Genomic DNA, 24,826 nt, shown 5'->3' with positions numbered 1-24,826 from the left:
ATGTAAGTTTTCACGCGGACGCGGACAAGCAGCTGGGGAGCGCGGCAGGGCTGGTGGCGCAGGACGGGAAGTTGTGCTCCTAGCTACTCCGTCTACCTCAGCAGACCGCGGAATGAACACCACGTCACAATCTGCTGTTGCGTTGGAAACTTGGAATGCACACCTCACCTCTGGCCTCTGTCACCATGCCCTCACGAATCCCGACTAAGCAATGCACGCAGCTCCTCAGACCGATCCCTGGCCCCTCCACCTCGACCTCCACCTTGGACGAAGATGGCTCCATGCAGCGCTGCCGACGGGTATTATCGCGCTTAGATTGAACTGGCCACGAGTGTTACGAATTGGGATCCTGAGGGGTAAAAAGCTATGGGATCTGGGGATTTCTATAAATCCTCGAGAAGTCATGAGATGGGAATGGTAAGCTGACGAATCAGTTGACTTGAAAGAAACAAAAAAAAATGACATGGGAGCTCCACAAGGATGATTTTTTTAGGCACGGATATCTAAACAAGGTTGAGTCAATTAATTTGAATTGGAGGGAGTAATATATATGGAAAGAAAATTAGATTTTGGAGCACAAATTTTCGGACTCGGGTGCAATCGGGCTTTGGTATTGGGCCGAGCGTGCCAGACGAACATACTATCCCCAAAGCAGAACCCTGGCCTCATTCGGAATTTCCCCTCCTCTCTCCCCGTTCCTCTCACCTACTCCCAACGAGAGACGCGGTGGCATGGCCGTCTTGCTCGTCGGCGTGCACCGCCTTCCCGGTGCGCACGGCTCCGTCAAGCTCGTCGGTCGGCGTCAGGATGCGCCAGCGCCGGAGGGCCATTGTCCGCCACCACATGTAGCTCATCACAATCCGTCTTCTTCCATGCATGCTAGCCACTGCTGAAGCAGGCGATAGCTGACCTAGGCGTCTCACGAGCTCATACATGCACAAGGTCATATCTCTCTCATTTAAATGGGGAGCACAAGGTCATACCTGATCACCTAGTTTAGTATTTGTTGCGGAATCCATATCCCTCTTTCTATTATGTACCATATGATGTCTAAGGTCAGGTAGAGTCGGGGGGGGGGGGGGGGGGAAGAAGAGAGAGCGGAAGAGCCTATGTTCGGGAAGAAGTGGTGTTTGCTTTTTTATTTGATTTTATTTCTTTTATGTCTTGTTTATAAGGCAAGTTAGTAGGGTACTCTTTCAACAGCTATATCGATCTATCTTTTCGTTCGGTTTTTTTTCCATGCCAACTAAGCTAGAAACCCATCCACACCAAACATCTTACAATCACAATAACAAGCTGAAATACGAACAAGTACAAACCAAGCCACAAGTTATAGGAAAAATACAAAAGCAATCATATCCCAGAAGGATACAAGAGTGGAAGGGATTCTACCCACACAAACACAAAATGTGGGTTTTAATCAAGAATTTAGTGAATTCTTGGTCATCTGAGCCCTCTAGGGGTGTCCTTAAGATATTTATTTATACAACACACCGCTAGCGTATATGCGTGTGTAGCCACATGCATACTATGTACGTAGACTAGTATGGAGTCTGGCCCACCACGTTGCCCGGTGGGCTGTAGCTACAAATGATAAACACGTCAGCGTTGCCATCACAAACGACACCGGCGCGGCCAACGGCCTTCGTGTCCCTCCACACCACCTGCGTGTAGTGCTCACACGACTGATCGAGAGGCGTAGAGCAGGTATTGGTGGCATGAAAGTGGTACTGCTACTCCGCCACCCAAATATTAACGGCATCGAACATATTAAAGGCAGCCACGGTGAGTTGTATATTTAAACTAGTGCACAAGCTATCTTGACGGGTAGCTTGTATAAGAAGCTAAGCTTGAAGTAATTATACTTGATTCAAATGGAAAAAAAAAATCTCCAAGTATTAGGCAAACTCTAATATTCCAAAAGTTCAAACAAATAAGTAATCGAAGACATCATCATCGTTAGAAAAAAAAATAACCAGAAACATAGTTACAAAAATCCAACATGAGTCATGGAATTGTGCAAACTGTGAAATAAAAAATTCATTGGCAGGATGAGAAATAGCTTGCCGCGCAGCAGATTAGTCTACCGATATATCACGTGCGGTGATAGTTTAGTACAGTACACTGATTAAGCGGTTTCATTTGTCATTCAAATATTTGCTACTTCTACAAGAATGGCTCAAATGGCATCATCAAAATTTCATGACGAGGCATTGGCCTGCCCAGCTGACGATAAACAAGTGTAAGAAGAAAAAGACTGAGCTTGCCTTAAACTTCCAAACCCCGCTGGTACTTATCGCCAAAGGAAGCATAACCCTTGCTAATTAATTGATAGTACTATTTGCTTTTGCCTATGAAAACTGCCTATCCTGTGATTCGTGAACGCTCGATCGCAGATCAGCACGCACTCGTCGATCACTGGATCCCTAGAAGAAAATGGAAAAGACGATCGCCTTTTCTCAAATCCCTCAATTTGAAAAAGACTTTTCGTTCTAATGAGTCTTCCCTAGTATGGATAGGCTCGGCAGGAACCAAAGAAAAACAAGCATGCTTCGTCCGCTCCATACATATGAATGCGCGTGTAGGCTTGATTGTGCAAACTGTGAAAAAAAAAAATATTTACCGGCAGTTTGAGATGAATTAGCTTACCAAGCAGATCACTCCGCGGATTTACCGTGTGTCACGGTAGTTTAATTAGTGCACTAACTCAACGGTGAGCATTCAACCAGTTGCAACTTGTACCACAATGTCTCAAGTGAGGCATCATCAAAATGTCATTACAGTTAAACAAGTGTAAGAAGAAAAAGACAAGTTAAAAGTTGTACTTCACACTATACAGGACTTGGCTTCCCTTAAACTTGCCTTGTGCCAATTAAGTTAAACTGTTGGCGCAGGAAAAAAAAGGCAAAATAAAATCTAAGCTTGGAGTCAAAACAATGGAGTTGTGTATGTGAGTTGTGTATTTACACTAGTGCACCAGCTAGCTCGATGGGTAGCTCCTCTAAGACTAGTCACAATGGGAAGTATCATGCACTAGTATCATGCACATGATACTAGTTTATGATACTAACCCCACAATGCATAATATCATAAGATAGTATCATAGTATCATCATATTTAATGTTTTGTAGAATCTAAATGCAAATGTGTGTACATGATGTGTTTGCTATTAAGTTTTCTAGTTTTACGTGCTATGATACGGTATCATATTATGATACCACTCTAATCTCTCACCTCATTAATTGATGTGCCACATCAGATTTTTGCCAACATGGCATGCATGATACTACTTATGATACTCCCATTGTGGCTAGTCTAAGCAGCTAAGTTTGGAGTTATTATACTTACTTCAAACAGAAAAAAAGTGTATCTCGGCGTAGTTACTGGATTAAATTTCAACAGTAGAAAAGTTCAATCCAATCAGTAAATGGAGACATCATAGTTGTTGACGTGTACAAGTAGATTGCCTAACCCTTTTCATCAGTTCGGACTTTTGGTTCAAGTGGCTAGTGCATGAAGCTTAACATGGTATCAGAGCCCCAGGTCTCGAGTTCAAACCCTAGCTTTCCCAATTTATTCTAAAAATTATCTCCTCTCCCCGCAGCCTCCTGCCGTGTGGCGTGTGGTCCCGGCCTTCTGCTGCCTCTCCTGCCGTGTGGTTCCAGCCTTCCGCTGCCTCTTTGCCTCTCTACACGTGTTGACTTGTTTTCTCGTCTCCCCGTTACACGTGAGAGGGGGTGTTGACGTGTACAAGTAGATTGCCTAGCCCTTTCCATCAGTTCGGACTTTTGGTTCAAGTGGCTAGTGCATGAAGCTTAACAATAGTAAGGAAAATGTAACTGGACATGTACTTACAAAAATCTAGCATGCCTCGTAGCATCATGCAAACGGTAAAAACAAATTGTTTTTATTGGCAGGTTGAGATTAGCTTACGGAGCAGATTGTGATAGTTGTAATTCAAATTCAATAAGATGGCTAAAGATGAAGCGAAGAGAGGTCAGTCGCCGAGAGGCTCGGGGTGGATTCTTATGGATCGTTGTTTCTGTCTATTTGTGCCTCTTGTATGTTGCTGTCGGCTAGGATCAAACACTTTATAAGATAATTCACGACGTTTGTAAATACTCTTTATATAGTGAACTTTTGCTGGCCGGCGCTCTTGTTTTTCCCTCTCTTGGTTGTAAAATCTAGTGTTCCATTCTCCTGTTCTTGTTTGTTTTTCGTTATTTGCTTATCGCGTTCATAACACATGTTACTCCGTTGATTCATCGTGTGTCATGGTAGTCGGTGAGCATTTTTTTCAACTGTTTGCTACTTGTACAACTATATCTTAAATTTCGTCACCTGGGTGTTATTCCAAGCTTGGCTTGAGAGGCTACTATGCTCACCATAAAATACTCACGACGAGTTAGTCTACCTTAGCCACAAAGCAATAGAAAAACGTATTCTCTTCTCTCACACGTCCCACATTTCGCCGGGGAAGGGCAGTTGAGTTGCCGCACGCGCGCGCATTCGAGGACGCATGGGAGGGGAGCGGGAGTTCTCTACCAAGTGGCCGGCCGCGCGGAAGCAGAAGAGAGCGCTGCTCTCAAGGCCATCAAGAGTGACGAGCCACGCGAACACGGAGAAGAGGTGGTACATGACGTTTTTGAAGAGGCGATGGCACCGGACGGGAAGTTGTGCTCCTTCTCCGCCTACCTCAACAGCACCCCGAATGATACCAAAAACAGCAGAAAACAGCAACTGGCACTTCGGCATCTCGTCAATAGGTTAGTTCCGGAAAACGCATAAAATCATCATAAAGTGTGAACAAAACATGTAGGTATTGTCATAAAACAAGCATGGAACATCAGAAATTATAGATACGTTGGAGACGTATCATGTACCGCTATGCTCCTTTCATGGTCGCCGCTTCAACGCTTCGAGGACCGAGTTCTTTTTATGGAGGTGTCTACACAGTTGGATAATATGTTCAAAGAGTTTATTTCATAACATGGGTGGATGCATAGCCGTATGATAGAAGCAAATGAAGTTGTAGACTAGTTGGCTTTTTTCCTTTTAATTCTTTTTGTAAACCTTTTGTTTGAATATTGGATTCTTAAACGGATGTGTGCATCTTAGCTATGCAGATGCTGGGTGTAATTCTTGAAACATCGAGTAATAAAGCATCCTTTATCGAAGAAAAAAAGTTGTACTCCACACTATACATGATTTGGCTTCCCTTAAATTTGATAAACAGTCGGTGCAAAAAAATGACAAGAGAAAATCTAAGCGTCCAAATCTTGATGGTAAAGAAACGATGGTACGGTCATTTCCCCCAATCTCTAGCTTAACCAGGCCATGGCTTCTCCTACTATCCTACCTACCTACTTCAAAGAAATAAATAAGCACATTGATCAATAACTGCATACTTCTTCATGACATTTGATTCTACCACTTCTCCTTGGTTGGTGTTTTGGGTTGGCCGGCCCACCTTGGGCCACCGGCCTACCCTTTCCCTTGGATGCTTGGCTGGCACCCTTCATGCGCTGCTATTTGGTGGCCCATTTGGGATATCCTTATCTTTAAATAAATTTTGAGTACTTCATTTCATTAATTAAATATTAAAATATACTCCCTTCGTTTCTTGATATAGGGGTATAGTTGTTTTAAGAAAAGCTCCAAAATATATGGTGTAAAAAATAGTGCAACCACAGAGATGCACGACTTCCTTCCTGGTGAGGACTACGACGACCTCGCAGGGGCCACTGACAACGAGGAGGCGGAAGATGGTGATGACGATGAGGGTGCGCATCCCGCCAGTGAAGCAGAGGTGCTCGTGTCAGAAAACTATGGCGAGGCCACGTCCATCACGCGGGCCATCGAGGGTTTGAAGGCGGAGGAGCCCAAATGGGTCTGGGAGGAGCTAGATGTATTCGTCCGTGTCCCTGCCGCCACCTCCACCACTAACGCTGCAGGCCATGTGGGAGTGGCAGATGGTCCTAGTGCCCGCTGCCACCACAGCAGGGCCACCGACATGACCAAAGTACCCTGCGTGGATGCAGCAGGGGTCGTGGATGCTGCCAATCCTGCTTGACCTCATCCAGTACAAGGACAACGAGTAGGCGGCAACGCTGTCGATGCCGGCGCAGGAAGCGTGCCGGCAATAGCTATGATTTATTTTCCCTTCTGTATTTTCTATTTAAATTATCTTTCAATGAATGAATTTTTTTTGGAAATCTCCTGCGTTTTAGAATTAGAATTTAATTTTCGCTCACCACGTGCCTCAGGCCAACCGGCTAGATCCCTTTTCCGAAAAAGTATAGAATAAAGACCAACGGCGCAACCCTGTCGTGTGCCATTGGTCTGTGCACATGCTAGTGGCGCACTAACCCTATGCGCCACAGTTAAGGTAATACTAGGAGCGTGATAACAGTGGGAGATGGTCATGCGTCACGGGTAATAGGATATGGTGCACCACTTGTAAGCGTTTCCTACTAGTGCCTTCCACGCTTGCCACCGCCGAAGCAGGAGATAGCCGACCAGCAGAGGAGACGGTAGTCGATGCCCCGGAGTTGGCTCTGTCCAGAGTGTCTCCTCTAACAAACTGATATATGCAGAAGGTCATATCTCCCTCATTTCAATGGGGATATCCTCGCACGCGAATCATTCTAATACATGCACAAGGTCATAACCTATTACCTAGTTTACTATTTGCTACGGAATTCATATCCCTTTTTCTATTGTGTACATCTGAGCTATAAGATCAGGAAGATCGAGTCGGAGGAAGTAGACCTAGGGGAAGAGCCTATCTTGTACTACAGGAAGAAGGGGGTATTTGGTTTAATATTTGATTTTAGTTATTTTTTGTCTTGTTTATAAGCGAGGTTAATTAGTAACGTACTCTTTCAAATGCTATATCCATCTACCTTTTTTTGGTTTTGTCCATGTCTAGTAAGTTAGAAACCCATCCACGTCCAATCTGAGATGCAATCACAATAACAAGTTGAAATAGGAACACGTACACACCAAGCCAAAGGTTATAGAAAAATACAAACACAATCAAAGCTCATAACGATACAAGAGTGAAAGGGAGGAGGGATTCGGACCACACAAACACAAACGTGGGTGCCATCATTCGACTAAGAATTATGTGAATTCTTAGTCAGTCAAACACTGATCAAACACTATCAGTGTTTCTTAGTTATTTATTACTGCACCACGCTGCTAGGGTACATGCATGCGTAGTCTAATATGGAGTCTGCCCCACCACGTTGCCCGGCGGGCTGTAGTCGCATATGACATACACGCCAGCGTTGCCATCACAGACGAGACCTTGGCACCCTATGGCCGTCGTGTCCCTCCACACCACCTGCTTGTATGCATCGCACGACTTACCAGGAGGCGCGGAGCAGGTGTTGGTGGCGTGGTCGTAGTACTGCTTCTCCGCTACCCACCAGTTCAGGGCGTCCACATAATTCCATTCGGAACCGGTTCCCACGAAGACATTCTCTCCGTATGGGCGGCCTAGTGGAGAGAATTCAAAAAGGCAGTCGGCACGGCGTTTCTCCGCGAACGCATCCGCGTACGTCGCCACCGTGTCATCCCACACCACCGGTGGCACACCGACGCTGGCGCGCACCGTGTTGTGCGCGTCCAACATATCCTGCACCGTGTTCTGGGCAGTGACGATCATGGTGGACGCAAGAGCTAAGAACAGTACTGCAACTAGCTGCTTCGGTGAGTACTTCATCTCGGCCATGCCTTCCTACAAACTCAAGGAAATAAGTATGTGTATGTGTGTGAGTTGATGAGATGGGCTGCCACGGTGAGTTATGTATTTATACTAGTGCAAAAGGTAGCTCGATGGGTAGCTTCTATAAGATGCTAAGCTTGAAGTAATTATACTTGAGTCAATTAGAAGAAAAAAATATCTCAACATACTAGGCAAAATCCAATAGTTCAAAAGTTCAACGCAATAAGTAATTAGGGACCTCATCGTTAGGAAAAAGTAGAGACGTAGTTACAAAAATCCAACATGCATAGTGGATTTGTGCACACTGTGAAAAAAAATCTATGTTTTTTATTGGAAAGATGAGCATTAGCTTCCAAGAAAGCAGATTAGTCCGCCAATTCATCATATGTAATGATAATTTAGTACAACAATTCAACTATTTGCTACTTCCACAAGAATTGCTCAAATGGCATCATCAAAATTTTATGGGCAAGTGTAAGAAGAAAAATACTAGGCTTGCCTTAAACTTAGCCCCGTGCCAATTGCAGTCAACTATCCTTCGATGCACTGTAAAGGCAAAAGAAAATCTAAGCGGGGTTGGATGATCCGCCTGCGCAGGAAGCAAACCCTGCTGGCTCCAAGGGAAGCATAATAGACCGTGTCATTAATCTCACCCTTGCTAATTAATTATAGGATTTGGCTTTGCCTGTAAAAACAGACTACTGCCTTTCCTCAAATCCCTCAACAAGAACATCTGCGCCTTTCTTTGTTTGTACAAATAAATGTTTTGATGAGCTGCTGGGCTCCAATAGATTGCAGATCATCACGCACTCCTCGATCACTGGATCGCTAGAAGAAAATGAAAAGGACGATCGCCTTTTCTCAAATCCCTCAATTTGAAAAAGACGTTCGTTTTTTATGAGTCTTCTCTTCGGCTTACTGGCTAGTACCAACAAAAATAAGGATGCTTCAACGTTGTATGTACATATGAATACGTGTGTGTGCTGCCTCCATGACTTGCTTAGCCAGGTCCTACTAAATCCAATATGTGCCATGGAGCTGTGCAAACTGTGAAAAAAAATCTATTTATGGGCAAGTTGAGATGAATTAGCTTACCCAGGAGATTATCTGCCGATTTACCGTGTGTCACGGTAGTTTAATTAGTGCATTAATTCAACGGTGAGCATTCAGAGAGTTGCAACTTGTACCACAATGTCTCACTTGAGGCATCATCAAAATGTCATCACGGGGCATCTTCCAAATGTCTCAAGCTTGGAGTCGTTATACTGGAGTCAAATAGAAAAAGGAATATCTCAACGTACTGGGAAAAATCTGCTAGGCCAGAAATTCAACCTAATAAGTAAATTTGGGACCTCATTGTTAGGAAAAAGTAACCCAAGACGTAGTTACAAAAATCCAACATGTGTCATGGAATTGAGCAAATGGCGAAAAGAAATATATGCTTTTATTAGCAGGATGAGAATCAGCATGCCGGGCAGCAGATTAGTATACAACAATTACATCATGTGTAATGATAGTTTAGTACACTTATTCAGCGGTTCCATTTGTTGAGCATTCAACTATTTGCTACTTGTATAAGAATGGCTCAAATGGCATCATCATCAAAATTTCATGACGAGGCATTGGCTTGCCCAGCTGACGATAAACCATGTTGGTACCTACCACGTGAGGAAAAATATCTTTTCGTTTTCCACCACCGCCAAGGGAAGCACAACAGACCGTGTGATTAGTCGATCCCACCTTGCTAAGCAATTGATAGTATTTGTTCTTTCCTATGAAAACAGCCTATTCTGTGATTCGTGAACGCTCAGACTTCCTATCGCAGTTCCGCACACACTCGTTGATCACTGGATCCTTAGAAGAAAATAAAAAGAAATGATTGGATTTTCTCAAATCACTCAATTTGAAAAATACGTTTCATTCTGATGAGTCTTCCCTTGTATCATGGACGGGCTCGGAAGGAACCAAAGAAAAAGAAGCACGCTCCATCGCTGCATGCATGCATGCATGTACATATGAATATGTGTGTGCGCGCTTCCTACTTGCTTGCTTAGCCAGGTCATGTTATCTTCTCGGTAGCTATGCTTATTAAACTTATTATAGTTGACTCAACTAGGAAAAATTATTATCTGGACGTAGTTAAAAAATATGATCACTAACTGGGGACCTCATCATTGGGAAAATGTCAACACCCGGATTTTTAAGTCCAGATGCCTATTATGCCGTACATCGCAATCCCAGGAATAATGTTTTTGCGAGACATAATAGTAAGTAGCATAGAGTCATCCTTTATTACAACACATATTGTCTCACAACCATAGATCACATGATCCAATATTACACAAATATATTGTTCAACATCACACATAGTAGCGGAAGCGAAGTAGTAGTGGACGATATATTCCACAGGCAACGCTTGACGTTAGAAGATGATCCTAGTTATCGTAGACGTCCTGTTGTCCGTCATCCTGATACTGGTGCTCTCCTTCATAGTCTGGCATTTGAATAGCCAGGGCAAAGCCATGAGTACTTTTAAAGTACTCGCAAACTAACTCTAAGAGAAATACTCATTAAGTGTAAGGGGGTGCTAAGCTCTAGGTTGATTTGCATAAAGCCAAGTTTTAGTTTCATAAATCTTTGGTAAAAGCCTAATTCATGTGCTAGACTAACTCAAGTGGGAACATTAGTGTCGTTCCCACACCACATTATGGATCACCATAATGTCACCTTTCAAACCACCATTCATTTCTAGAACCCAAAACATTTTAATGATAACGGAGATAGTATGGCCTTTCCAATCGTCCGTAACCGTGGACACGGCTATTCGAATAGGTTTAACACTCTGCAGAGGTTGTACTCTTGTGCCACAACTTTTGATTACATCCGTCGAGGGTAACCTCGAATCATCGTAACACAGTACGCGGATCATCAATCGAAACCTTTCACTTATATATGCTAGTATGAGCACCTCTCCCCATGAGCTTGGCCTCCCGGTGGAAACCGCAGTCAACCCGGGAACTGCACAGGGCTTGGGCCGTATATTCACCTCACTTCAACATCAATCCACAAGTAACGGAGGCAGCCGCAGCGTAACCCCTATGATGTTTGTTCAGAGGGAACCCATACTAAAATACACAAGTTTCTAGTTAAGCCCTACCCATAATCAGGTATTGTGGGGGTACTTGTATCATTGGAAGGGTATCGCATTCAAACCCCACTATCAGTTTTATCAAAAATCACCATCTTCTCTTGGTCATATTCACCTTCAAAAATCTTTCACTTATGTTCACTTCACAAATGTTCCCATCTAGAGTAGTCAATTTTAATTGATTAGCACTAGCAACTATGTGAGAGGGGTGCTATCTAGCTTTATTTGCTTAGGCTAACTTTGATACTCTTGTTCTACTCTAGACAAGGGAATCATAAATAAAAAGGGTACTTTGAAATACATAAGCAAAAGCAATTGTAAGTAAAAAACATGGGATAGGTAAATACATAAAAAAAAAGGTGTGATGGTGCCTTTGCTCTTGTAGAGCTAAGCACTTGTGTTTAGCAAGGGTTAGCTTGCCTTGAGCTGGGTAGTTATCGAAGTTCTCTTCTTCTTCCTGAGAGTAGCCCTCCTCTTCTTGGTATTCCTCGTTACTAGCGTCTATATACGAATACGAGGTATAAATACTAAACCAAGCTCACATGCTAACTAGAGTCACTCAAAACTAGTTCACACACTAGTCCTATCATCAATCAAACATGGCATGGTGGATTATAGGATTGGTCTTTATTAGAAAGAAAATACTTTCCTCTCATTATTCCTATTTCTTAAATTTGATATGTAGGTCTTTAAAGGATTCCATTTCTTTTCATTACTTAATATTAAGATTTAATCTCTCCATATAATAATAGGGTATGAAATATAGGTTGACCCCAAAGTCAACATTTCATATCTATTATATGTGAGTTCAATTTAATAGAAGTGTTACACTTCACAAAGTTTTAAGAACTTAGCATTTAAATGAATTAAAATCTCTAAGTAATAATTCTCAAGGGTTCATTAGCCTAAGTCATTCCCCCTGGTTATTAGTACTTAGGATCAAAATTTAAATGAGAGGTAATTCTCATATTGGGGTTGAGTTTGAATTCCACTTAAAAATGCTCTAGAAATGACTACATAGCCATTTTATTTGCTCTAGTCCATGATCATACAAACAACAGGGCTATGTTATTGCATAATCAATTAGAGGACATCATTTAGGATTTATTAGAATTGGAATTACTCAAAAATCTATTTTGGTTGAATTTTAAATAAAGTTTGAATGTGTAAAAGTCCCTGTCTTGTCTTTTTTGTCAAATTAATTCTACAACGAAAATGGAGAGGGGGCCAGTGGCATTGGATGGGAAATTTCATGAGCTTTCCAACGGTATAAAGTTTGCTAGATTTGGTTTGGTAGAATTTAAACTATTCAATTTTTACTAAACATTCAGCAGAGCAAATTTGAATTAAAGAATAAACCAGATTTAAATTTTTGGGCTGGGCGGGAAAAGTAATTGGGCCGAAACGAGATTCGGCAGCACTTCGCAGCCCAACACGCGGCTGGCGCGCTCGGGCCGCGCTGACAGGGTGGGGGCCACCTGTCGGCGCCTATTTAAACGCCGAACCGGTACGCGAGAGAACGGCCGTTGGATTAGAACTGAGATCAAGGGCTGGGGAGCGTCGTCGTCCCCGGCGGGATTCCGACGAGGGCACGGCGGCGGTAGGGGGTCGGGGAGCCTACCAGGCCGATGCAGGACTCAGGCAATATGCGCGGTGAAGGTGTAGTCGATGAGGAAGAGGTTGGGAGCAGCGGCGGCGCTTGGGGCGGCGCCAATCGTCGACGGTGAGCTGCGTCCCCCGGCGGCTCCGATCTTGAAATTCTTCCTCCTCCGGCGGCAATCGAACGAATTGAGGTGGTGAGGATGATCAGTGGTGAGAGGGGAGTCGAGTGGTGTGAGAGGAGCTTGCTGGGATGGCCTCTATTTATAGCGGCGAGGGTGCCGTGGGGTGCTGCAAGGGCGCGGCCATGGCGTGGCGGTTCCGGCAAGCGAAAGGGCAAGCGAAGGACGGGAGCGTGTAGGCCTTGTCCTGGAGATGCTCAAGGAGTAGCCGCGCGGTAAAGGGGGATGGGATCGCTCGGGCGCGTGCAATGTCCATCACTGGGCGCGCGGCATCATTTCGTCTCGGGCGCCGGCGACGGTGCAGGGCAGGCACGGGCGTTCGTCTAGCTCGTAGAGGGTGCAGAGGCGGTGCTTGATGCGGCGCTAGGGATGCAGGGCGAGGACGAGGGCGTGTAAGTGGACGACGTCCTTGCGCGTCCAGGGCGTGATCACCACGCCGGCTGGCGCGTCCTGGAGCGTTTTGGACACGGGCGTTCTGGGCAGGGCCGTGCAATGCCGATCGATTCAGTGGTACGGGCGTGATCCTTATGCACCAGGGATGCTCGAGGACATGGAGAAACGACAAGGGAAGGGCTAGGGAGAGGAGTGCCAAAGGTGGCCGGCATGGCATTGTGTAGCATGTTTTAGGGTTTCTCCTCCACTTTATTCAGCCATGCAAGCACTGGGCTAGAGGCAGGGGTGTAGGGGAGGCTGATGATCACTTTGCCAAAGTGGTTTAGGGTCAAAACCACTGGATAATAGCATGTCTCACTTATTCTAGAAGCTGCCTGCCACCTGTTCGATAAAATGCCCGCAAGAAACTTTCTTTCGAATTTTGCAAATCTTTTTGGTGATTCTCATTTATATAAACATTGTGATGTATTGGTGGTGGTGGCACTCAATTTGGAATTGATTTGCAAGTTTTCAAAATTTGGGGTGATCTTCTTTTCTCTCCCGGGTTCCCTCTTTGCCCTCTTGTTCTGGTCAACCTAGTCAACTTTAGGGAGGGTGGTCAACACCAAAGTTACTCACCTTGACATGGTCTTGGATGACCTGGCTTTAGTTGACCTTGCTTAGTTCAAGATTTGAGAAATACAGAGGGGTAAAGAGGTGAAGAAAATATTTTTGTGAGATGTGACCATTATCACATGTGTGAAGAAAATTTGATTTCTTTTGGTTTGATTCTTGATCCAAGGGTGCAAAAGGGTTAGTTTATCACATTGAAGTATTTTAGAAGCAATGGGGCAAGCTAACTTGGCCTTGGTTGAGAGTTGGTTATTTTACATAGAGGGTATGTGAGTGAGAGAGGGGTTTTTCCCATTTTCTTTATTTCTCCCCAATTTAGGGTTTGGTGAACTTTGTTAGGGTTCACATGGTAAGGTTTACACATACTAACACTCATCATGGCAATTGCACAAAAGAAATCACTCAAATGCATTTATCTATATGTGGCCCTATATGTATAGAAAAAGTTTTTGTTAATTGCAAAATTTGAGTTTGGGGAATTTCTATTTCTTGTTTATGATGGTTGAAACTTAAGATGTTACAAACCCTTCCCCCTTACAAAAGATCTCGTCCCGAGATCTGAGAAAACTAGGTACTAAAGAGATCTGGGTACTCAGTCCTCATAAAGTCTTCTCTCTCCCAAGTGGCTTCTTCTTCGGTGTGGTTACTCCATTGGATCTTCAGAAACTTGATACTTCGAGTACGGGTGGTTCTGAAAGCTTCTTCCAAGATGCGAATAGGTACTTCGCGGTATGTCAGATCTGAGTTGATATCCACAGCTCGATGGTCGATGTTCTTGAAAACCTCGGTCTTCTCAGGCACTTCTAAACACTTCCGGAGTAGCGAGATGTGAAACACATTATGCACCGCTGACATTTCTTCCGGTAACTCCAGCTGATAGGATACCTCTCCTCGGCGACTCAGGACCTTGAAAGGTCCGACATATCGGGGTGCGAGCTTTCCCTTAAGCTGGAATCTCTGCATTCCCTTGAGAGGGGACACTTTGAGATAGACGAAGTCTCCGATCTCGAAGGTCATTTCTCGGCGTCTCTTGTCGGCGTAGCTTTTCTGTCTTGATTGGGCTGTCTTGAGGTACTCGCGGATCTTGTGAACCTTCTCTTCAGCTTCTCGGAGAATATCGGGTCCAAAGATTTGACTCTCTCCTACTTCTGACCAATTCAGAGGGGTACGGCACTTCCTTCCGTACAGTGCTTCGAAGGGGGCCATCTGCAAGCTGGCCTGGTAGCTGTTGTTGTACGAGAATTCTGCATACGGCAAGCAGTCTTCCCACTTAGATCCATACTCTAGCACACATGCTCTCAACATATCTTCTAATATCTGGTTGACTCTTTCAGTCTGTCCATCTGTCTGCGGGTGATAGGCTGTGCTGAAATTCAGGCGAGTTCCGAGTCCTTCATGGACTTTCTGCCAGAATCTGGAGGTGAATTGGGATCCTCTGTCGGATACTATCGACTTCGGTGTTCCGTGCAGGCTGACTATCCTTGAGATATATAGCTCTGCGAGTCTCGGTCCCTGATAGGTGGTCTTGACGGGGATGAAGTGGGCGACTTTGGTCAGTCTGTCGACCACTACCCAGATGGAATCATTTCCTTTACTAGACTTGGGCAGTCCGGTGATGAAGTCCATTCCTACGGAATCCCACTTCCATTCGGGAATCTGTAGGGGTTGCAACAGTCCTGCGGGGCGTTGGTGTTCTGCTTTGACTCTTTGACAGATGTCACACTTGGCGATGTAGCTTCCAATTTCTCTCTTCATTCCATGCCACCAGAATTGTTCCTTCAAATCCTGGTACATCTTGGTTCCTCCGGGGTGAATGGAGTATAGGGTGTCGTGAGCTTCCTTCAGGATAACTTGCTTTAATTCTGAGTCCGACGCATGCACAAGGCGCTTGTTATACCATAGCACTCCTTCTTTATCTATGGTGAATCCTGGTGCCTTTCCGGCGGCTATTTGGTTCTTGATTCCGTCAATGCTAGCATTTCCTTTCTGGGCTTCTTTGATCTGACTAATCAGGGTGGGTTGGAGTTCAATGCTGGCAAGGTATCCTTCGCTAACCAGTTCAAGTCTAAACTGTTCAAACTCTTCAAACAGGCTAGGTTGCTCAATTGCTAACATGGAGTTTAACTGACACGGCAGTCTACTCAGAGCATCTGCTACCACATTGGCCTTGCCGGGGTGATAGTGGATTTCCATGTCGTAATCCTTGATTAACTCTATCCATCTGCGCTGTCTCATATTCAGCTCCTTCTGCGTGAAGATATACTTCAGGCTCTTGTGATCCGAATAAACCTCGCATCGATTACCCATGAGGTAATGACGCCATACTTTCAGGGCTAACACCACCGCTGCTAGCTCTAGGTCATGGGTTGGGTAGTTCTGTTCATGCTGCTTCAACTGTCTTGATAGGTAAGATATCACTTTGCGTTCTTGCATCAGCACACATCCAAGACCAATCTTGGAGGCGTCACAGTACACATCAAAGGGCTTGGTAATATCCGGCATAACCAATATTGGGGCTGTTGTCAATCTTAATTTGAGCTGTTGAAAGCTCTCTTCACACTTGTCGGTCCATTCGAACTTCCGGTCCTTCTTCAACAATTGAGTCATCGGTCTTGCTATACTCGAGAATCCTTCAACGAATCGGCGGTAATATCCCGCCAATCCGAGAAAAGCACGGACTTCGGTCTGAGTGGTTGGGGCTTTCCATTCTTCAACAGTCTTGATTTTTGCGGGGTCAACGGCAATTCCTCCTACTGACAAGATGTGACCCAAAAAATCCTACTTCCTTCAACCAGAACTCACACTTGCTGAACTTGGCATACAACTGATGTTCCCGAAGGGTATCTAGGACTACTTCCAAATGTTGCTCATGTTCTTCCTCGGACTTGGAGTATATGAGGATGTCGTCGATGAAGACAACCACAAACTTGTCCAGGAAGTTCATAAAGATCTTATTCATGAGATTCATGAAGTAAGCGGGGGCATTGGTCAATCCAAATGACATGACATTGTACTCATACAATCCATATCGGGTGGTAAAGGCAGTTTTGGGGATATCGGTGGCACGAATCTTCAACTGATGGTATCCTGTCCGCAGATCAATCTTTGAGAATACTCGGGCTCCGGTCAGCTGGTCAAACAGATCTTCTATCTTGGGCAACGGATACTTATTCTTAATGGTGACATCGTTAAGCTTACGATAGTCCGTAACCAAACGAGTGGCACCGTCCTTTTTATCCACAAACAAAACTGGTGATCTCCAGGGTGACGCACTTGGTTGAATCAGACCTTTGAATAGCATATCATCCATTTGTTTCTTCGGTTCCACTAACTCTGCCGGGTTCATGCTGTAGGCTCTCTGGGCTATGGGTCCGGTTCCGGGGATTAACTCGATGATAAACTCGATATCCCGATCTGGGGGCATACCGGGTAGATCATCCGGGAACACATCAGGATATCGACAAACGACCCTGATCTGGTCCAAGGTGGGTTTGGCTAGGCTTTGGTTACAGGTAAAATTTCGGGGCATCTTTTTCGGATATGTGTTCGAGCTATTATTCCGGTGCTACTAGTCATGGTGATGGCCTTCTTGGCACTTTCAATCAGTCCTTGATGTTTCGACATCCAGTCCATTCCCAGGACTTATTCCATTCCTTTTTCTCCCATAACAATCAAATTTGCATAGAAATCTATTTCATGTATTCTGATGGGCACATCTTTGCAAATTTTTCTAGCTTTAGTTGTTGATCCAGGTATTTGAACTATCATGACATGCTTCAAACTGATGGGTTGAATCTTACTAGTGCATGCAAAATCTTCGGTAATGAATGAATGCGATGCTCTAATCAAACAGCACTCTTGCGGGTATTGAGTTAACAGAGAACATACCCAGCACAACGTCTGGGGCTTCCTGAGCTTCTTCTGCATTCATGTGGTAGAGGCGGCCGTTGCGGTTGTTCGGGTTGTTGGGGGCGAACTTCTTGTTGGTGGTGACACGACGCCGACTGCTGCGCAGGCCCGAGGTGTTGGCGGCGGTCTTGGCGAGCTTCTTGGGGCACTCATAGGAAAAGTGCCCAGCTACTCCGCACTCGTAGCAGCTTGTAGGTGGACTTGTCCTTGGGGGTGATGGGAACAGCATTGCTCCCGCCTCGGAGCAGTGTTGGAGTTATTGTTGGGGGCGCGAGGTGGGGCGCGGTTGAAGTTGCTTTGTGGTTGTTGTTGTAGTTGTTGTGTCCTCCGCACTGGGGTTTCCTCCACTCCTGTTACGATAACTCGGACGTGGATTACGCATCGGGGGCTTGTTGTTTCTTGGGCGAAACCTCCACCTGAGTTGGGACGATACTTTTGGTGGTTGCTTTGGGCCCACTCGGTTCATCATACGTCGCTTGCGGTTCTCATTGGCTTGGTGTATCTTCCCCTCCATCTGAATGGCGGAGTCAACAAGGGCTTCTAGATCAGCAAAGGGAATGTTGATCAGCACCGTCTGCATCTCATCATGCAGTCCATTCAGAAACCTCTCCTTTCTCTTCTCGACGGTGTCCGTCTCGTCCGGGGCGTACCTTGACAAGGTGAGGAACTTGTCGCGGTATTCTACCACGGTCATTCTGCCTTGCTTCAGTTCCCTCGAACTCATCCCTCATCTTCTTAATCAAACCCGGGGCACATGATACTTGCTAAACTTGAGTTTGAAGTCTTCCCAAGTCATCAGGTTCCCCGCATGTAAGGCGCGGGTACTCGTCCACCAGGCACGTGCAGGTCCAGCCAGATAGTGGGTGGCGAACAACACCTTCTCGTTGTCCTCCACTCCGGCAACCTCGAGATTGTTCTCCATAGTCTGGAGCCAATCATCAGCATCGAGGGGTTCCTCCGTCTTGTTGAACACAGGTGGGTTAGTGTTCTGGAAGTTTTTCAGCTTTGACCCTGGGTGGTCGTGGTTTCCGTGGCCTTGATTGCCCTGAGCAAGTTGTTGAAGTGCAGCTAGGTTGGCTTGCCGTTCAGCTCTCTCAACTTCTCTATCAGCCAACATCTGTTGCAGCATCTGCAGCATTGCCTCCTGAGTCATGTTGCGAGTTGGGGGTGCCATCTGAACAGTGATAGGGATCATGAGATAAGAGGGAAATGTCTATGGCTCATTTTGGGATAATACAACTTAACTTGTTTCATAATAATAATATTACACACACACAAACATAGTCATGGAGGTAGCACATATTACAAGCCAAATGTTAGGAGGGTTTTAAGAACCCTTTCAACAAACTACGATACATGGGGTGGGTACAAAGGACCAATACGTAACACGGGGCGCATGTGCTCAGACGGGACTACTCGCCATCGACGTTGATAGGGTAGACATTGTCCATCCCGGCATCGAGGTGCTCGTGGCCATCCTCGTAAGGGTGGAACTCCAGGTCTTCGTCTTCCTCCTCTTCGTAGTCATCGTCGTTGCTGACGTAGGAGTAGCCGTCTCCCTGGATGTTCTCCCCTTCTTCTTCACCCTCCAGCTCCTGGATCTGCTCAGCTTGTGCAGCGATGGTCGCCTTCAGAGTGGCGATCCTGGCCTTCAGGCGGTTGATGGTGTAATCCTTCTTCTGGTTGGCACGGCGGAGTGCCCTGCGTTCTCCGGCGATGACCTTGATGGTCTCCGCCTGCTGCGCCAACGGGATGTGAGTGTGGTTGGCGTATTCGCGGGAGTTGTCGAGGTCGATGCGGGTCTCGCTCAGCATGAAGTCCAGATGGTCAACATGGTGGCGAAGCTGCGGGTGTGACGGCAGGTTCATTGGCACTCCGAGTGAGTTGTGCCTTGCATAGTGCACAAAGCGACTGTCGGTGAAGTCCATGAAGTTTTGCCCGCACAGACGTGCGAGTCCTTCCTGAAGTCCTTGCGAGACCATCCGCCCAGTTGTTCTCCCTGAATGAGAACTGGATCCTTGCGCTCATTGGGAGTGTGAACCTCCCACGAAGGTCCACCATGATCACCCACTGAAGTTGACCACCGGGTTGGTCATTCAGCATTCCGCCAAAGACTTCCGGTGGTGGGCGCCCGAGGAATTCGGAGAGGGAGAAGAGGTCCCTCTCGAAGATGATCTCTCCACCGTTCCCCAACTGATAGAACTCAGTCTGGAGAAAGGGCTGCGCGTCCACAACGTGATCCATCTGTAGAGAGATGAGATGATTAAGTTAGATAAGTGCCAGTGTTCCAAATTTTAATTCTCTTAGAAGAAGGGCATGAATTTGAAGTTTGTAAAAGACTCTTCAAGGTAAGGAGGTGAATAAGATTTTCATAACTAGTCAACTCATGAAATTTGAAACTAAGTTTTTGAGCGTCCATTCTAACTAGGGTCTCCTAAGGTCAAACAATGGCTCTGATACCAACTTGTCAACACCCGGATTTTTAAGTCCAGATGCCTATTATGCCGTACATCGCAATCCCAGGAATAATGTTTTTGCGAGACATAATAGTAAGTAGCATAGAGTCATCCTTTATTACAACACATATTGTCTCACAACCATAGATCACATGATCCAATATTACACAAATATATTGTTCAACATCACACATAGTAGCGGAAGCGAAGTAGTAGTGGACGATATATTCCACAGGCAACGCTTGACGTTAGAAGATGATCCTAGTTATCGTAGACGTCCTGTTGTCCGTCATCCTGATACTGGTGCTCTCCTTCATAGTCTGGCATTTGAATAGCCAGGGCAAAGCCATGAGTACTTTTAAAGTACTCGCAAACTAACTCTAAGAGAAATACTCATTAAGTGTAAGGGGGTGCTAAGCTCTAGGTTGATTTGCATAAAGCCAAGTTTTAGTTTCATAAATCTTTGGTAAAAGCCTAATTCATGTGCTAGACTAACTCAAGTGGGAACATTAGTGTCGTTCCCACACCACATTATGGATCACCATAATGTCACCTTTCAAAACACCATTCATTTCTAGAACCCAAAACATTTTAATGATAACGGAGATAGTATGGCCTTTCCAATCGTCCGTAACCGTGGACACGGCTATTCGAATAGGTTTAACACTCTGCAGAGGTTGTACTCTTGTGCCACAACTTTTGATTACATCCGTCGAGGGTAACCTCGAATCATCGTAACACGATGCGCGGATCATCAATCGAAACCTTTCACTTATATATGCTAGTATGAGCACCTCTCCCCATGAGCTTGGCCTCCCGGTGGAAACCGCAGTCAACCCGGGAACTGCACAGGGCTTGGGCCGTATATTCACCTCACTTCAACATCAATCCACAAGTAACGGAGGCAGCCGCAGCGTAACCCCTATGATGTTTGTTCAGAGGGAACCCATACTAAAATACACAAGTTTCTAGTTAAGCCCTACCCATAATCAGGTATTGTGGGGGTACTTGTATCATTGGAAGGGTATCGCATTCAAACCCCACTATCAGTTTTATCAAAAATCACCATCTTCTCTTGGTCATATTCACCTTCAAAAATCTTTCACTTATGTTCACTTCACAAATGTTCCCATCTAGAGTAGTCAATTTTAATTGATTAGCACTAGCAACTATGTGAGAGGGGTGCTATCTAGCTTTATTTGCTTAGGCTAACTTTGATACTCTTGTTCTACTCTAGACAAGGGAATCATAAATAAAAAGGGTACTTTGAAATACATAAGCAAAAGCAATTGTAAGTAAAAAACATGGGATAGGTAAATACATAAAAAAAAAAGGTGTGATGGTGCCTTTGCTCTTGTAGAGCTAAGCACTTGTGTTTAGCAAGGGTTAGCTTGCCTTGAGCTGGGTAGTTATCGAAGTTCTCTTCTTCTTCCTGAGAGTAGCCCTCCTCTTCTTGGTATTCCTCGTTACTAGCGTCTATATACGAATACGAGGTATAAATACTAAACCAAGCTCACATGCTAACTAGAGTCACTCAAAACTAGTTCACACACTAGTCCTATCATCAATCAAACATGGCATGGTGGATTATAGGATTGGTCTTTATTAGAAAGAAAATACTTTCCTCTCATTATTCCTATTTCTTAAATTTGATATGTAGGTCTTTAAAGGATTCCATTTCTTTGCATTACTTAATATTAAGATTTAATCTCTCCATATAATAATAGGGTATGAAATATAGGTTGACCCCAAAGTCAACATTTCATATCTATTATATGTGAGTTCAATTTAATAGAAGTGTTACACTTCACAAAGTTTTAAGAACTTAGCATTTAAATGAATTAAAATCTCTAAGTAATAATTCTCAAGGGTTCATTAGCCTAAGTCATTCCCCCTGGTTATTAGTACTTAGGATCAAAATTTAAATGAGAGGTAATTCTCATATTGGGGTTGAGTTTGAATTCCACTTAAAAATGCTCTAGAAATGACTACATAGCCATTTTATTTGCTCTAGTCCATGATCATACAAACAACAGGGCTATGTTATTGCATAATCAATTAGAGGACATCATTTAGGATTTATTAGAATTGGAATTACTCAAAAATCTATTTTGGTTGAATTTTAAATAAAGTTTGAATGTGTAAAAGTCCCTGTCTTGTCTTTTTTGTCAAATTAATTCTACAACGAAAATGGAGAGGGGGCCAGTGGCATTGGATGGGAAATTTCATGAGCTTTCCAACGGTATAAAGTTTGCTAGATTTGGTTTGGTAGAATTTAAACTATTCAATTTTTACTAAACATTCAGCAGAGCAAATTTGAATTAAAGAATAAACCAGATTTAAATTTTTGGGCTGGGCGGGAAAAGTAATTGGGCCGAAACGAGATTCGGCAGCACTTCGCAGCCCAACACGCGGCTGGCGCGCTCGGGCCGCGCTGACAGGGTGGGGGCCACCTGTCGGCGCCTATTTAAACGCCGAACCGGTACGCGAGAGAACGGCCGTTGGATTAGAACTGAGATCAAGGGCTGGGGAGCGTCGTCGTCCCCGGCGGGATTCCGACGAGGGCACGGCGGCGGTAGGGGGTCGGGGAGCCTACCAGGCCGATGCAGGACTCAGGCAATATGCGCGGTGAAGGTGTAGTCGATGAGGAAGAGGTTGGGAGCAGCGGCGGCGCTTGGGGCGGCGCCAATCGTCGACGGTGAGCTGCGTCCCCCGGCGGCTCCGATCTTGAAATTCTTCCTCCTCCGGCGGCAATCGAACGAATTGAGGTGGTGAGGATGATCAGTGGTGAGAGGGGAGTCGAGTGGTGTGAGAGGAGCTTGCTGGGATGGCCTCTATTTATAGCGGCGAGGGTGCCGTGGGGGTGCTGCAAGGGCGCGGCCATGGCGTGGCGGTTCCAGCAAGCGAAAGGGCAAGCGAAGGACGGGAGCGTGTAGGCCTTGTCCTGGAGATGCTCAAGGAGTAGCTGGCGCGGCAAAAGGGGGATGGGATCGCTCGGGCGCGTGCAATGTCCATCACTGGGCGCGCGGCATCATTTCGTCTCGGGCGCCGGCGACGGTGCAGGGCAGGCACGGGCGTTCGTCTAGCTCGTAGAGGGTGCAGAGGCGGTGCTTGATGCGGCGCTAGGGATGCGGGGGCGAGGACGAGGGCGTGTAAGTGGACGACGTCCTTGCGCGTCCGTAGCGTGATCACCACGCCGGGCCGGCGCGTCCTGGAGCGTTTTGGACACGGGCGTTCTGGGCAGGGCCGTGCAATGCCGATCGATTCAGTGGTACGGGCGTGATCCTTATGCACCAGGGATGCTCGAGGACATGGAGAAACGACAAGGGAAGGGCTAGGGAGAGGAGTGCCAAAGGTGGCCGGCATGGCATTGTGTAGCATGTTTTAGGGTTTCTCCTCCACTTTATTCAGCCATGCAAGCACTGGGCTAGAGGCAGGGGGTGTAGGGGAGGCTGATGATCACTTTGCCAAAGTGGTTTAGGGTCAAAACCACTGGATAATAGCATGTCTCACTTATTCTAGAAGCTGCCTGCCACCTGTTCGATAAAATGCCCGCAAGAAACTTTCTTTCGAATTTTGCAAATCTTTTTGGTGATTCTCATTTATATAAACATTGTGATGTATTGGTGGTGGTGGCACTCAATTTGGAATTGATTTGCAAGTTTTCAAAATTTGGGGTGATCTTCTTTTCTCTCCCGGGTTCCCTCTTTGCCCTCTTGTTCTGGTCAACCTAGTCAACTTTAGGGAGGGTGGTCAACACCAAAGTTACTCACCTTGACATGGTCTTGGATGACCTGGCTTTAGTTGACCTTGCTTAGTTCAAGATTTGAGAAATACAGAGGGGTAAAGAGGTGAAGAAAATATTTTTGTGAGATGTGACCATTATCACATGTGTGAAGAAAATTTGATTTCTTTTGGTTTGATTCTTGATCCAAGGGTGCAAAAGGGTTAGTTTATCACATTGAAGTATTTTAGAAGCAATGGGGCAAGCTAACTTGGCCTTGGTTGAGAGTTGGTTATTTTACATAGAGGGTATGTGAGTGAGAGAGGGGTTTTTCCCATTTTCTTTATTTCTCCCCAATTTAGGGTTTGGTGAACTTTGTTAGGGTTCACATGGTAAGGTTTACACATACTAACACTCATCATGGCAATTGCACAAAAGAAATCACTCAAATGCATTTATCTATATGTGGCCCTATATGTATAGAAAAAGTTTTTGTTAATTGCAAAATTTGAGTTTGGGGAATTTCTATTTCTTGTTTATGATGGTTGAAACTTAAGATGTTACAGAAAATGTAACGGGAGACGTAGTTAAAAAAAATCTAACATATTTCGTGGGGTTGTGCAAATTGTAGGAAAAATAGTGTATTTATTGGCAGGTTGACACAAATTATCTTACCTAGCAGATTACTCTGCCGATTCATAGTATGTCATGGTAGTTCATTGCACCGATTCAAGAGCGGGCATTTTTTTCAACTGTTTTCTTGTTGTACAATAATGGCTCAAATGACTAGGCTTGGGGTTATTATACTTGATTCAGCTTGAAAAAAATATTATCTAGACGTACCTACTAGGCGAATTCCAACAATTGATAAGTTCCACCCTAGCAAAAACTGGAGACCTCATCTTTGAGAAAATATAACAGGAGACATAGTTAAAAAAATCCAACATTTTTGGTGGAATGGTTGAAATGGTAGGAAAAATAGTGTATTTATTGACAGGTTGAGACGATCGTCTTTTCTCAAGAAGAAAAAGACTAGGCTTGCCTTAAACTTTGCCTCGTGCCAATTGCGGT

General features: G+C 45.0%; 1 protein-coding gene across 1 annotated transcript; it reads right to left on the bottom strand.

The window, feature by feature from the left end:
- Positions 1-6,959: 6,959 nt before the first annotated feature.
- On the bottom strand, positions 6,960-7,773 carry LOC127341530 (pathogenesis-related protein PRB1-3-like). The gene has a single exon (XM_051367401.2). It carries the CDS (start codon positions 7,736-7,738, stop codon positions 7,226-7,228), a length of 513 nt encoding a protein of 170 aa, XP_051223361.1. The 5' UTR covers positions 7,739-7,773; the 3' UTR covers positions 6,960-7,225.
- Between the last annotated feature and the right edge of the window lie 17,053 nt (positions 7,774-24,826).

The sequence above is a fragment of the Lolium perenne genome, chromosome 1 (assembly GCF_019359855.2).
Source record: "Lolium perenne isolate Kyuss_39 chromosome 1, Kyuss_2.0, whole genome shotgun sequence".
NCBI lineage: Eukaryota > Viridiplantae > Streptophyta > Magnoliopsida > Poales > Poaceae > Lolium > Lolium perenne.
Note: the sequence above shows the minus strand (reverse complement) of the source record. Positions and strands in the feature narration are given on the sequence as shown.